General features: G+C 36.2%; 1 protein-coding gene across 3 annotated transcripts in view; it reads right to left on the reverse strand.

Annotated features, from left to right (window-relative positions):
* LOC113397395 (tyrosine-protein phosphatase Lar-like) overlaps window positions 1-14,005 on the reverse strand; it is a 109,916-nt gene that overhangs the window by 11,053 nt on the left and 84,858 nt on the right. For all 3 annotated transcript variants that reach the window (XM_026635715.2, XM_026635714.2, XM_026635713.2), the window contains exons 3-4: window positions 3,950-4,176; window positions 85-213 (exon numbers count right to left, since the gene is read on the reverse strand). In XM_026635715.2, the coding sequence (XP_026491500.1) occupies window positions 85-213; window positions 3,950-4,176 (356 nt within the window). The remainder of the gene's footprint in view (window positions 1-84; window positions 214-3,949; window positions 4,177-14,005) is intronic.

Raw genomic sequence — 14,005 nt, forward strand, 5'->3', positions numbered from 1 at the left:
TTTAATATTTAACCTTATACACTATCAATCAAGATGGATAATCCGAGACATATTTAATAGATTTTATTTTTTTGATAAACCTACCTGTAAAGTCCAATCTTCCGAATGAGGCAGGTGTATCGCTCGAAACCTCTGATCACTTGTGTAAGTGTAACGTCCCACCGTCAGAAGGTGGATGTCCCGGTGTCTCACCCATGACACCTGCATGTTGAGCTATGACAAATAATAAAACATTAGAAATATTAAATTGTTCAAACATTAATATAAAATGTTACCAAGAAGTAATATAACTTGGTGGGATTATATCACGAACGTTTTCAATTTTCTCTTCTACTTTATTTCACATTTAGAAAGAAATTCTTAAAATTGTTTTATTTCTTTTGAGACTTATACACTTCTTTTGTGTTTTTCTTTCAAAATATTAATATGACAACGTCCTAAGTTAAAACAATAACAATTTTATAAGCCTGATGTCGCCATTATTAATTAAAGTTTACAGGCTGTAAATGTCAATTGCTGATTAAAGGCCTGATATTCCTTTTTAAGGTGACTAGTATTGATTATGTTTACAGTTTCTAATGATTTCGTTACGATTTTATATAGCCCTTGAGCATGACTTGTTTTATAAGGAGAAATTAAACATTTTAAATGTGTATATGTGATAAATTTCACTTAGTGGTAGAGCTTTCTACAGGCCTTAAGCCAAGGCCAAGAGTTTTTTTTTTAAATAATTTCCAATGACACAATCAGCGTCGCTTACCGCTAGACCCAATTAAGAAAGCATTCAAGTTTTATCAAAATGGGTCGAGTTGTTTAGGAGAGAGCAGTGACACTAGATGTGTAGTATCCACTTATCATTTATTCTACCACTAAACGGCAACTAATATTTTTTTAGTGCCTTTAGTTTCGTGATGGTAAGTACGATCCGCCATTGCAAGGCTGTTTACCTAAAACAAACTGTTGAAAATACACTTTTGCTGAAACACTTTAAACTAATCTTCAAAGAACTCAATCGAAGAGGAGCATTAATCAGAATTTAATTTTGAACTTTATCGCTTTTCAAATTCTCTAGAAGATTATCCCAGAACGTAAAATTTCATCAAGATTTACGTAGGATGGAATACATTTATGCCGTTTTAAGTTTAAAACAAGCTCCTAAGCGTCGGAGATTAACAATGGATTATTTATAACAATGAACACATTTATTTTAATTAGAACAGTTGATTAACGGCTTTAATTATCATTGGAAATTTAAAATATTGGAAGAGACTTTTTAGTATCAAAAAGGAGCGGCTTCCCACTTAAGTCGAAGCCTCCTCACTTTTTGAGAAAAACGTTTTGAACTTATCCTACCAAAGAGATTGGTGGTGTTAAAATATGAATTACATAAATATCTATAATAACTATAAAATATTTACCTGTAGTAATTAGCTACTCATCGTAGAAAGTTAATCATAAAAAAGGACCGGATCTAATTACAAAAAAAAACAAAACTTACCTATTTCTCCATTTAATAAATATTGCTACTTCTGTTCGTAATAAATAATCTTAGGCAGATCAATTCATTAATTATTATGACCATACGACAATTTGACAAAAGGATACATTTAGTTTATGAAAATTTCAAGATATCAATATTACAAGACAACAAAATTATTAATATCTTGGCCAAATGTGATTTTTTTATCAATAATTTCTTTATCTGACGTGGCCGCGAGGAAAGAAACTTAAGGTCCACAATATGCACTAAATGATACCACAAACATTTACCAGGTGGCCTAGAAGCAGTCGCTGCTTAATTAAATTAGCTTTGGAAGTAGGTTACGGCCCCTTCGAACGTGTTGGCTGGGTATTGAATAAAAATCTGAACTTATGCTACCGTTAGGGAAACCTGTCGGAACATTAAATGACGCTTCAAATCGTGCAGTGTGCAATTGCACGGTACTGCTAGACGCCCCATTGCGCTCTGATCTCTTCAATTACATAACCATAGCAAATCGTATTGCCAGTAGTATGCCAGTATTATCTTGTATATTAAGACATAATAATAGAAATCTAACAATAACAATTAGATTGTATTCATGCGATTAGCCTATTATATAATTATTGCTATTTAAAGTCAATAATGCTTTCAATTTATTCATTATGTTTTAAGATAATTATTTAAGTTACGTAATTAGTAAAAGCTGCGAGTTTGGAAATTTGATAATTTATTCTAATGTATTGTTAACGAATATAATTTCCTTGTTCTTCGGCTAATGAGCTGAAAGGATCAGTATATTCAAAAGGAGATGGAGAACAGCGGTGAGATGTTGCTGGTATATAATTTTCGTTATTTAAATAAGTAAAATAAAAAATAAAAAAAAATATTTAACTTATTTAAATAACGAAAATTATATATTTAAAAAGCGAAATACCACTCACTGATTAATCACGAAATCTCGGAAACTATAACACGTACAAACTTTGAAATTAGGCTGGTAGGCTCTTTATAGGCTGTAGACATCCGCTAAAAATTTGCGAAACCCCACCCCTAAAACGGGGGTTGGAAGTTTGTGTTTTATAAATTTTGCGCATGTAAATCCGACGGTTCAGCTAGTATTATATAAAGTCAGTCCAATTTATGTTACTATTTAATGATTTTACAATTACTTGATCTATATTAAATAAACCAAACGGTTGTGTCAGAATTATTCTTCAAATCAGTATCTTCTACATCATGAAGAACTTTGCGAACATTATGCTTCATATTACACATTCATTTTTAAATCGCGAATCCGCAGATTGTATAATAATTTCATTATGATAACATAATAAGGGTGAGCTTCCATCATTGTGAATGGTTTTAAAACTCTCGTGTGGACGCCAGCTATCTCGTTAGCTCGACTTGTTATTTATATGGAAGATGCGGCATCATGCCCTAATGAGACTTTTATTTATAAAATTGCTTCTACAATAGGGACTTTAAACTTGCATTGTGCTATTGTTACGTTTCATTTTAAACGAGGATTTTGTGGTACGCCGCTTTGTAAATTGGACGTTGGTTTCGGAATGAGAGGGACTCGTTAGTGTGAACGTGTGCACTTTTCCATTTTAATAATGGTATGCGATACGTATTTTTAACTTGATTCATAATACATCCAGTTGGAATGTTTCCGTAGCAATTTTAAATAGTTCTTGCAAGTTCCGGGCAACGAAGATTAGTTTTGTAGTTGACTACGAAATGCAAAGTAACGTTGTACTTCTATTGTTAGAGCGTAGGTGTGTTTAATTTTGAATACAACAATTTGATTGGTGATTGAACATTTCCTAATATTCAAATTGTGATATGAACTGTTTTTTTAATGTTGCGTTAAGTTAAATTAAAAAAAAAATAAAACTTTTTTATATTAAGAATTAATGTATTTGAACATGTAACGTTTTATAAATGACCTTTACTTTTTTTAAGGAAACTTCAGAAAGCTTCAAGATAGTATTTAAAACAAAAATTAGAAGGTGATTTTTCTTTTCTATTTCATTGAACCATTATTTGAACCGCGTAATTAATACGATGGTTTTGCTAAAGCTTATGTGTAAAAGATACGAAAGAGTAAATTTTAAAACACCAGTGTCATCGGTTTTTTTAGAACAAAAACATTGTTTTTTTTTTAAATATTCAATAAAGAGTCGAGAATGTGTTTATTAAAATACCATTTCATTTAAAGAATAGTGCTCATTTTTAAAGTACTTAAATAAAGCGAGAATAACTTTTATAGATGTACAAACAAAAAAGTAAGATAGAGATTCTATCTCCAAGCAACTACAAATACAGTCTTGACATACAAAGCTGACTCCCTCAGAAGATCTAAAATGAAATCTAAGTTTACGCGAGTCTATTCTTTGAATCGTGAAGTTCCTTAGAACGCAAACTGCAATCCTATTAGCGACATGGTAAAGAAACAGTACTTACAGTTTTATTTCCCAAGTTTTTCACCCGGCAGTTCAAGTAAGCGGTCTTGCCAAGTAATGCGGTGACATTCTTTGAAGCCGCTAAGTCGAAGTATGGTCCTGTGCGAGGGGTCGGTCTTGGTGTATCTACCACGACCCCCGATCTAATCACGTTATCTGCAGCTGGTGGTGAAGTCGCTGACGTGTTCGTCGGCGACCCCTTGCCAAGTTCCCTTTGTGCTGACGATACTGAGGACAAGAAAAGGTACATTTAATGACGTATATTGAATAGTTCGCAAAATACATCTATCGCACCATACAAAGATATAATTGACATGAAATGATTACTATTTTAAATCTTTTTTTCGATCATTAAGTTTGAAAATTACGTGGGCATTTTTTACTCTTGATTTAATATTGTAACAAATGTACCGTTGATAAAAATTAAATTCAAACATAAACAGACAACTATAATATAACTACAGTACAGTACGAGTAAATAAGGTTTTTATTATTGTGATCCACGATAAATCTTAAATATTATGTTTAAAAACCGCCAATTCTTTACCCATTAAATTATCAATAAACATTTAGGTCTACATAGACGACAAGAAATTGTAACATAAACGCATTCATATCAAATACATTGATTTAAATATTATATTGATGAATATCTAATACTTTTGAGTGTTAGTCACAACATCGTGGAACATCTTATAAACATTAATTAATCGCGTTGTCAGTAACTTAATCAATATAGGTTACACGTTAAGACCGCTTGGCAAAACTTATGCGCGTGTAACTCCATACACGTAATGGAAGTGAAAACGATATTTGATCAAGGTCGAATATGACGTCAAAACTTTTTACTTTTGCTGTCATAGCTCCCAAAAAGTATCACTCCTATAAAGTTCTTAACGATCAGTCTTTCGAAAACATTTTAACGAAGTGTCATATAAATAAAATAAAATATAATAATTTTGAGTGATTACTTATCGTATCGTATTTCAAATAATATATATTAATATATTACAAAATATTTTTTTATATTTTGGTTCTAGAATTAAAAAATATTTTGCGAAAATTGTTTAAATTAGGTGAATACATATAGTTACTATGAAACCTTAAAGACGAAAATGCTATACTAATATTAGTTGCTCTTGAATAAAGAAAATTCTTAAGCAATAAAAGTACTCTTTTATACGAATATCTGAACTCGAATAATTGCGAGGGCTGGGTACTGTAAAAAATAATGAGCTTAACAACAATACAATATGAATTCCACTACAGTTCTATGAAAATGTCAACAGTCGTTTGAAATAGAGGAATAAGCTACAGCTAGAATACAATAATTTATTTTTTCTCTGCATTTATTCCTTTTGAATCTTCCAGTATAGATTAATTAACTATTCTTTTTAACATTATTTTTCTATAGAGAATACTTAGTTTTTTAATTTAATGTAGATATTATATAGTAATGCTGATCATATCTTTACTAATAAATAAGGAGACATTTTTTTATTGTTTAAGCGAATATATAAAATTTATAACAGAAGATGCAGTATATGTCATCTAATATTTTATGGAGCTAGCTAGACGATTGATAAATAAAATGTGATTTTTTAAAATTGCCTAAATTTTTTGTCTGTATTAAGATGATGCATGAAGGTACTTGTTTCACTTCGGTCTGGTGTATGGTGTTTTGTTTTTGAGATGCTACTTAACAATTCGGCGGAGAAGGCCTCTTTTTGTGTGACTATCATGATTCAGAAGAAGTCGATGAGAACGAAAAAGGGTCGACAGCACTTAGCTGAGACGAAGAAGACGTCGTCTCGGCCCTCCTTCAGCCCCGACGCCCGGGGCTTAAAAAACACGGCACAACCCTGGGGCAGTGTACGCGTAAGGTGGGGGCCTCACGTATTCTATTTCAAACGGCCCTGAGAGGAAGGACTGCCTGGCACTAGCGAGGTGTACGGGAAGGCAAGAACAACTTCGTTTTGTTTAATTCGTGGCAACATGTAGCAGAATTTTATTAAAATTCAATCAAATTAAATACATGGTTTTCATGATTCCACGCGATGTATTTTTTCATCGTCAAGCAAGAGACGAATTCATAAACATAAATTAAGCACATTCAAATTCAGTGATGCTTAGTTAGGTTTGAACCTGCAATCATAGATTAAGGTGCACGCATTGTGACATCTCATTTCAGCTCACACACAATGAATAGTAATAGTTTTTTTGGAGATTACTTCGGACAATAGAACGAGGAAAATAATTGCTTTCCCATAGCCACAATAACGTGAATGAGGCAGTTTTTTGAAATCACAGACAGACACGTCAATTTTATTTATTTATATAAGATTTGTGTGTGTTAGAGCGTAAAACTAATCAGGAGTGAGTGGACGGCACTTTACCCGTAGTCAAACTCTCGAGTGGACATGACGTGACATGACTCAGGACTCGTGCGTTTTGGCAGACAAGTATGAAGTTAGGAATAATTTGAAATTTAGCAGCATGTCATAATTTCTAGGAACATCATGTGAATTATTTGTCGTGTATTTGGAGGTATCGTGACTAGAATATTCATAGTTCGTGGTTGAACAAATCATTGTGTAATCTATCTCTGAATGACTGAACTATGAACGCAACTGTATTACTACGATTATAAATAAACTAATTTATTTTAATATTTAAATGATGAATTATAATTGGAATGGAGGATTGAAGCTGGACGAAGAACCATTTTGCACATTACATGTTCTTGGTGTTGCAGGGAAATCACGTAAAGAAACCTGTATGAGTTCTATGAATTCTGCAACACGTGTGCTCACCAACTCACATCAGATCATCACGGTGAAACAAGCTCCAAGTCTTCTCATTCAAAAGATAAGAAGCCTTAATTCACATTATAAATAATTATTTATCAATAAAAAGAAAACTATATAATTATGTGATTTCTAATCATAGTTATCTGGATAAATATAATTTGTAATTTTACACCGTATTACGTCATGCTTAAGGCTATATTGGTGTAAATAATTCTTTACCCATGAGTTTTTATGTCAACGTATAAAATTGAAGGCCTCGATACGTTTTAGGCACGCCCAAACATAATATTTGCTTTACCAATGCCTTTCCACCAAGTGCTTTTAGTCCACGCACTTAGACGGTAAAATTAGGATGGAAACAAAGTGATGTTAAATAATGAAATGTAAGCAAGACTTATACGTAAGTAATTCCTTTTAAACATCAAAACATAAAACTATAAAAGTGTGTCGTATATATCGTAGCGTAAAATATATATTTTTTTGTTTTTGTATAATTTTAAACATCATATGACAAATTTATTAACATAATAATTAATAACATTAAGTGTTTAAATATATACAAATATGAATTAAAAATAGTTACTGTATAAATCTTGACCGCGTGGAATGGTGGCAAGAATGCTAGCAGCATTTCGCCGTTGAATCGCAATTCCGATCCTCTGGGCTAAAAACGAACCAGCCCTCCTGACACCAGTGGACGCAATAAGGCGAGGTGTTATACTATAGCATCATATTGTATCAATTAGAATTTGTACGAATAAATAGCGATGTTATTACGTTGTAATTAAGTTTAATTATTTAAAGAAAAAGTAATCGCACCTTGTACCTTTTAAAATTGTATTAGTTCTTATATTCAAACGGGGATGTAAGGGGGCGCAAACTACACCTTGGCGCTCCAAGCCAACCTCACCTGCCCGTGGTGCATCCTGCCGATCAGCAAACGAGGCTCTGGCGACCGACTGATGGCGGTATAACCATCAAAAATAGGCGTAACTAAATACCACAGGCCGGTAACGGGCAGCAGCGTCACCGGTGCGAGAAGTTGCGTCCTGCGATCGCCAACCCGCCTGCCCAGCGTGGCGATTATGGGCAATACCTACAAATGCTGAAAACACGTAAGCCACGGCCCCCAGTTCCCGGCGGTCCCGCTATTCCTCGTCATGGTGGCGACGGTGGTAACGGCGGGACGGGGGGTGCTAAGAATCACCGGGCTACGGGAGGCCACCACAACCGACTGACCCTGGCGACGTACAACGGACGCACGCTACGGCTTGACTCGCATCTAACGCAACTCGAGGTGGAACTTGGGAAAATTAGGTGGCACATATTAGGGTTATGTGAAGTCCGTAGAGAGGGAGAGGACACCGTAACCCTCGAATCGGGCCACCTAATGTACTTCCGAGAGGGACACCAACAATCCCAAGGAGGCGTTGGGTTTCTGGTTAATAAGTCCCTAGCTGACAACGTTACGGAAATCTCCAGTGTGTCGAACAGGGTAGCGTACCTCATTATAAAGCTCACCGAGAGGTACAGCCTCAAGGTGGTGCAAGCGTACGCACCGACCTCGACACACTCGGACGATGAAGTGGAGGAAATGTTCGATGATATATCGAGGGCCCTCCACTCCACCACGAAAACCCACTACAACGTTGTCATGGGGGACTTCAACGCTAAAGTGGGAGTACAGAATTGTAGCGAATCGGTAGTAGGACCCCATGGATTTGGAAGCAGAAATCATAGGGGGCAAATGCTTGTCAACTTCCTCGAACGGGAGGGGCTCTTCTTGATGAACTCCTTCTTCAAGAAGCAGCCCCAAAGGAAGTGGACGTGGCAAAGCCCCGACACTATGACCAAAAATGAGATCGATTTCGTCATGACGGACAAAAGGCACATATTCAGAGACGTCTCAGTGATCAACAGGTTCAATACCGGTAGTGATCACCGACTTGTCCGAGGCTCTCTGAATATCAATTTTAAGGCCGAGCGCGTCCGTCTGATGAAGTCTACACTCCGACCATCCCTGCTCCAAACCATTGCGGGATCTGAAACGTTCCAGTCAAACCTGGAGAACCGATTCGCTGCCATGAAAACCACAACAGACGTAAACCAGAACCTCAAAAATGTAGTGAGAATTCTCAGGGAAGAAGGCACGAGATTTTGTAGCATGCAGCGTAAGGGCAGAAAGTCCAAACTTTCGGAAGAGACTTTAGGGCTACTGAAGAAACGACGTGAAAACCCACCTGTCACTTCGTCCGAGAAACGGCAACTAAACCAAGAGATCAGCAAGCGCGTACGACACGACCTCCGGTGCTCCAATACTCTTACGATTGAAAGAGCCATCGAGCAGAATCGGGGGTCTAAGGTGTTCGTACAATCTCTTGGAAGAAGCCACCTGACGAAGTTGACCACAGCAAGTGGAGAAGTCGTTTCTTCCAAGCCGGCAGTTCTTTCGGAAGTAGAGGACTTCTACGGCCGGTTATACGCATCGCATGCATCTCGACCTGATCCCGAAAATGAGGATCCTCGAGCTACATTAACACGCCATTTCACCGAAGACCTGCCAGAAGTCAGTATTGGCGAAATCGAGATTGCTCTTAAACAGCTTAAAAATGGAAAAGCCCCTGGAGAGGACGGCGTTACAACAGAGCTATTGAAAGCAGGAGGTAAACCCGTACTGAGGGAGCTCCAGAAGCTTTATAACTCTGTCCTCTTCGAAGGGAGAACTCCGGAGGCGTGGAGTAGGAGTGTGGTCGTCCTGTTCTTCAAAAAGGGAGATAAGACCCTGCTGAAGAACTATCGACCCATATCCCTAATGAGCCACGTCTATAAGCTGTTTTCAAGAGTGATCACGAACCGTCTTGCGCGAAGATTCGACGAATTCCAACCCCCGGAACAGGCCGGATTTCGGAGCGGATTCGGCACCATAGACCACATCCACACAGTGCGGCAGATTATACAGAAGTCCCATGAGTATAATCGGCCCCTGTGTCTTGGATTCGTGGACTATGAGAAGGCCTTTGACTCGGTTGAAATCTGGGCTGTTCTGGAGTCCCTGCAGCGTTGCCAAGTTGATTGGCGATACATCCAAGTGATGAGATGTCTCTACAAGGCCGCCACCATGTCCGTCCAAGTACAGAGTCGGCAAACGAATCCCATACCATTGCATCGAGGAGTGAGACAAGGGGACGTTATTTCCCCCAAATTGTTCACTAATGCAATGGAGGACATGTTCAAGACGCTAAACTGGAAAGGGCGTGGCATCAACATCAATGGCGAGTACATCTCTCACTTGAGATTCGCAGACGACATCGTCATCATGGCAGAAACGCTGCAGGACCTACAACAGATGCTGAATGAGCTAGCTGATTCTTCTATGCGCATCGGCCTACGGATGAACTTGGATAAAACCAAGGTCATGTTCAATGAACATGTTCTACCGGAACCGATTGCGATACACGGTACCGTCCTCGAAGTTGTTCAAAAATATGTCTACCTCGGGCAGACATTGCGATTAGGTAGAAACAACTTTGAGGATGAGTTGAATAGAAGAATTCAGCTAGGTTGGGCAGCATTTGGGAAGTTACGACGAATCTTCACATCGTCGATCCCACAGTGCCTTAAGACGAAAGTCTTCAACCAGTGCGTCCTACCCGTCATGACATACGGAGCCGAAACGTGGACACTCACGACAAAGCTGGTCCACCGGGTTAAAGTCGCTCAGCGTGCTATGGAAAGGGCTATGCTCGGAGTATCTCTGAGGGATCGCATCAGAAATGAGGTGATCCGTCAGAGAACCAAGGTCATCGACATAGCCCACCGGATTAGTAAGCTGAAGTGGCAGTGGGCTGGCCATATTTGTCGTAGAACCGATAACCGTTGGGGAAAACGTGTTCTAGAGTGGAGACCGCGTCTCGGCAAACGTAGTGTAGGACGTCCTCAGGCACGGTGGGGTGACGATTTGCGCAAGACGGCTGGCAGGAGCTGGATGCGAGTTGCCGAAGAAAGACCACAGTGGCGTGCATTTGGAGAGGCCTATGTCCAGCAGTGGACGAATGCGGGCTGATGTGTGTATTCAAACGGTGCCAGTAGTATGCACATAATAAAAAAATATCCTCGACTAGATGTTTTTTAATATTATAAATGTGACGGAGAGATAATAAGTCATATTCTAATGAATATTTAATTTAAGTTTGCTTAAGCGCTGGTTTTCTTTGTGTTTTTTTTTTATTATTTTACAAGAAACAAAAAAAAATTAGCGATGTAATTAAAATATGAAAAATTAGCGATAAAATAGCGATGTCTCTTGTTATTAATTGCGAATACCTCCAATTAGTCGTCATTGTTGTGATAAGAGTAGGCATTATAATAGACCAAGCTGTCCGAATCGAACCAGCAACTTTCACAGCTCTAGTTAAGCCGTTGCGATATTGACATCCTTAATTACCTTAGTGCACAGGTAGCAGTTTTAATCTTTTCTCCTAAGTTACATAAAAAAAAGACAAGCAGTTATTACGTAATCTTGTTGATACAATGTTTTTTATAGGTTTCAATAAGCGTATTTAATTTATACTGATTAATATGTGAGGAGCTAACAGCCTTGTCTACAGTCGTAAATATTCTAAAATATAGTGAAATACATCAGTGTTAAGAGTTAAAGGAATAAAATGTAAGCGTTAAAATGAAACTAAAAATTTTACTCATGTATTCAAAAATCACGACTATTGTTCATATGAACTTGTTTATATTAGTATATATATAAATACATAAAACAAAGGTTTACTTATGTTTCTCATGCCGTCGACTTATGACTAAGCTCTTAACTTAATAAATAAAACCAAAGCGAGACAATACTGTTCACAGACGTAAACAACATTTACATTAAGAAATTGTATTTTTATGTAGTTTTTGAGTAAATGGTGATTACATATTTGTTTATTTTCTCTCAAAATTAGAATAGTTACTTTAGGAATTTGCGACATTATTTAAATCATGACATACATTTTTATTTACTTAATATTGGCAGAATGTGAGTGATTTAGTTGACGTTAATAATAAAAAATGACTTTCTAATATACAATAAAGCAACACTCTGTAATAATTAGTAATTTACTAAATAATCTGTCTGTATTATAGTCAAATCTAGTTCTTGTTTTAATTCTTTAAACATTGATTTCTTTGTTTTGCTTATTTGCTTATGTGACTGCAGATCTCGAGTTTGTGGGTTCAAATTTCGAATCCAACCAATAATAGGAGTTAGGAAGACGATATTATTCTCCTGTGCATTGGCAAGTATTTAAGACTATCGGTCCGGCTAACCTAATCTCTTCTCGGTCGTAATAGTCGACGCATCAGAGAGTGACTGTGAGAGAATAGAGAGGGCACACACCCTTGTACTAAAATATCCTTGTACGGTTAGACAGTTTTTGAAGTTCACCACGGCTAAAATTGGGTCACGACAATATTATTTAATAAGATAGTTTTATTTCCTTATAAAATAACATATCACATAAGCAGTGTATAAATATTATATTTAAACAGTAAAAAAAACTATTCCGTATATGTATTTATATAAATCTACGTAAATAAATGTACGGCCATTGAAAAGTGAACTCGTTAAAATTTCTCTGCACTGAAAAATATATTTACAGACTGATCACTGAAATATTTTTATGTCTGTGATACCTCTAACACGGCGCTCGTTACCAAGTCTCTTTGACGTCTTTGTTTCTTTGATTACGGTTGCTCTGACGATATATTTTCGTAAATCTAACGTAAATATTATAACAAACGATATTTCCTGTATAGAAATATACAACTGGTATTCGGTTATAAATTTCTACGTAATATGAGCGAACTTCTATTAACTGTAGGAATTTAATGCCTATTAATATACTCCTCTGTTCGGTAGTTAATAAATTTATTACAAAAATATATTGTGGGAAAAGAAACAAACTCTATCAGTTCTAATAACAAATACCACGGTCGAACTTTTTCTCATTTGTTTGCCAAAATTAAGAGTATTTATTTTTTATAAAATGCGTAAAGTTTGAATTCTTTCATAATACAATTAATTAGTGATCAATTTTATTAGTGATATTACATAAATGGAAACATATGTTTTAATATTAGCTATGGAATTACATTGAAACGACTGGGCTATTCAAAATGAAAATCAAAATATTTTTTATTCAAATAAGTTCATAAAAGCACTTATGAATCACATGTTACAGTGATGAATGAAATGTAAACCTACTACCGGTTAAGAAAGTAGATTCGACGGAGAAGAACTGGCGAGAAACTCAGTACTAATATTTTTCACCATTTTAATTACAAATTATGTAAGTAAAGTACAATTAAATTTACACATATCCTCCCCAGAAATCAACAAATACCACGCTTTTTTATCTTTAGTATAATCTTCTATTGAGTAGATACCACCATCATCATATCATGTTCCACCGCCAAGCAGCAAAACTTAGTGTTGTTTTGTTCCAGTTTGAACGTTGAGTAAAACAGTGTAACTCCAGGCATATGGGACATAACATCTGTTCCATAAATCAGTGGCTCATTGGCGGTTGAATGGTTAATTTTTTTTCTTACGGTGCCAATGTCTATGCTCATTGGTTACTTGCCAATTTGCCGGTCCGCCAAACTATGTCAAAAAAATGACCTGTGTCATAATAATATATGACACAGTTGATGGGTATTATAGTGTGTACTTTGATAAATTAGTGTGCTGCTGGTATAAAGCTGTGTAATCACGAAGGTCCAGTGACCCGCTAATATGTAAGCCATATATTTTGATAATTCATAATGTTAGGCGAATTTATCTTGTCGGCTTTGTAACTTTTCGCATCTACCACACGGTGCGCGGTATTATTAAATGGATGCACAAGGTTAATTGCTAACGCTGTGTTTGACGATATAATTGATTGTCTTCGCATAGCTTTAACCTGTAAGTCTGCATCCGAACTCTGGGGAGCACTAAGAAAGAGTTTTTCGAATTTCATTTCGCTTTGCTTCGTTTTCGATAAATATGGAATTCGGCTTTTAGGGTTCTGTTTATCAGTAAAATACAGCTGGAAGAACGTTTGAAAAAAAATATCATCTAAAACAGTGGAATTGGAAATAATAAAAAATATTACAGTGTAAGCTTACTTTTAGTTTAACATTTTAATTAAATTTTGAAACAGTTGTTGATGGTGAATGAACGATTGAATGATGTCTTGACTCAAATCTGGACTCAT

This window comes from Vanessa tameamea, chromosome 3 (genome assembly GCF_037043105.1).
Source record: "Vanessa tameamea isolate UH-Manoa-2023 chromosome 3, ilVanTame1 primary haplotype, whole genome shotgun sequence".
Lineage (NCBI taxonomy): Eukaryota > Metazoa > Arthropoda > Insecta > Lepidoptera > Nymphalidae > Vanessa > Vanessa tameamea.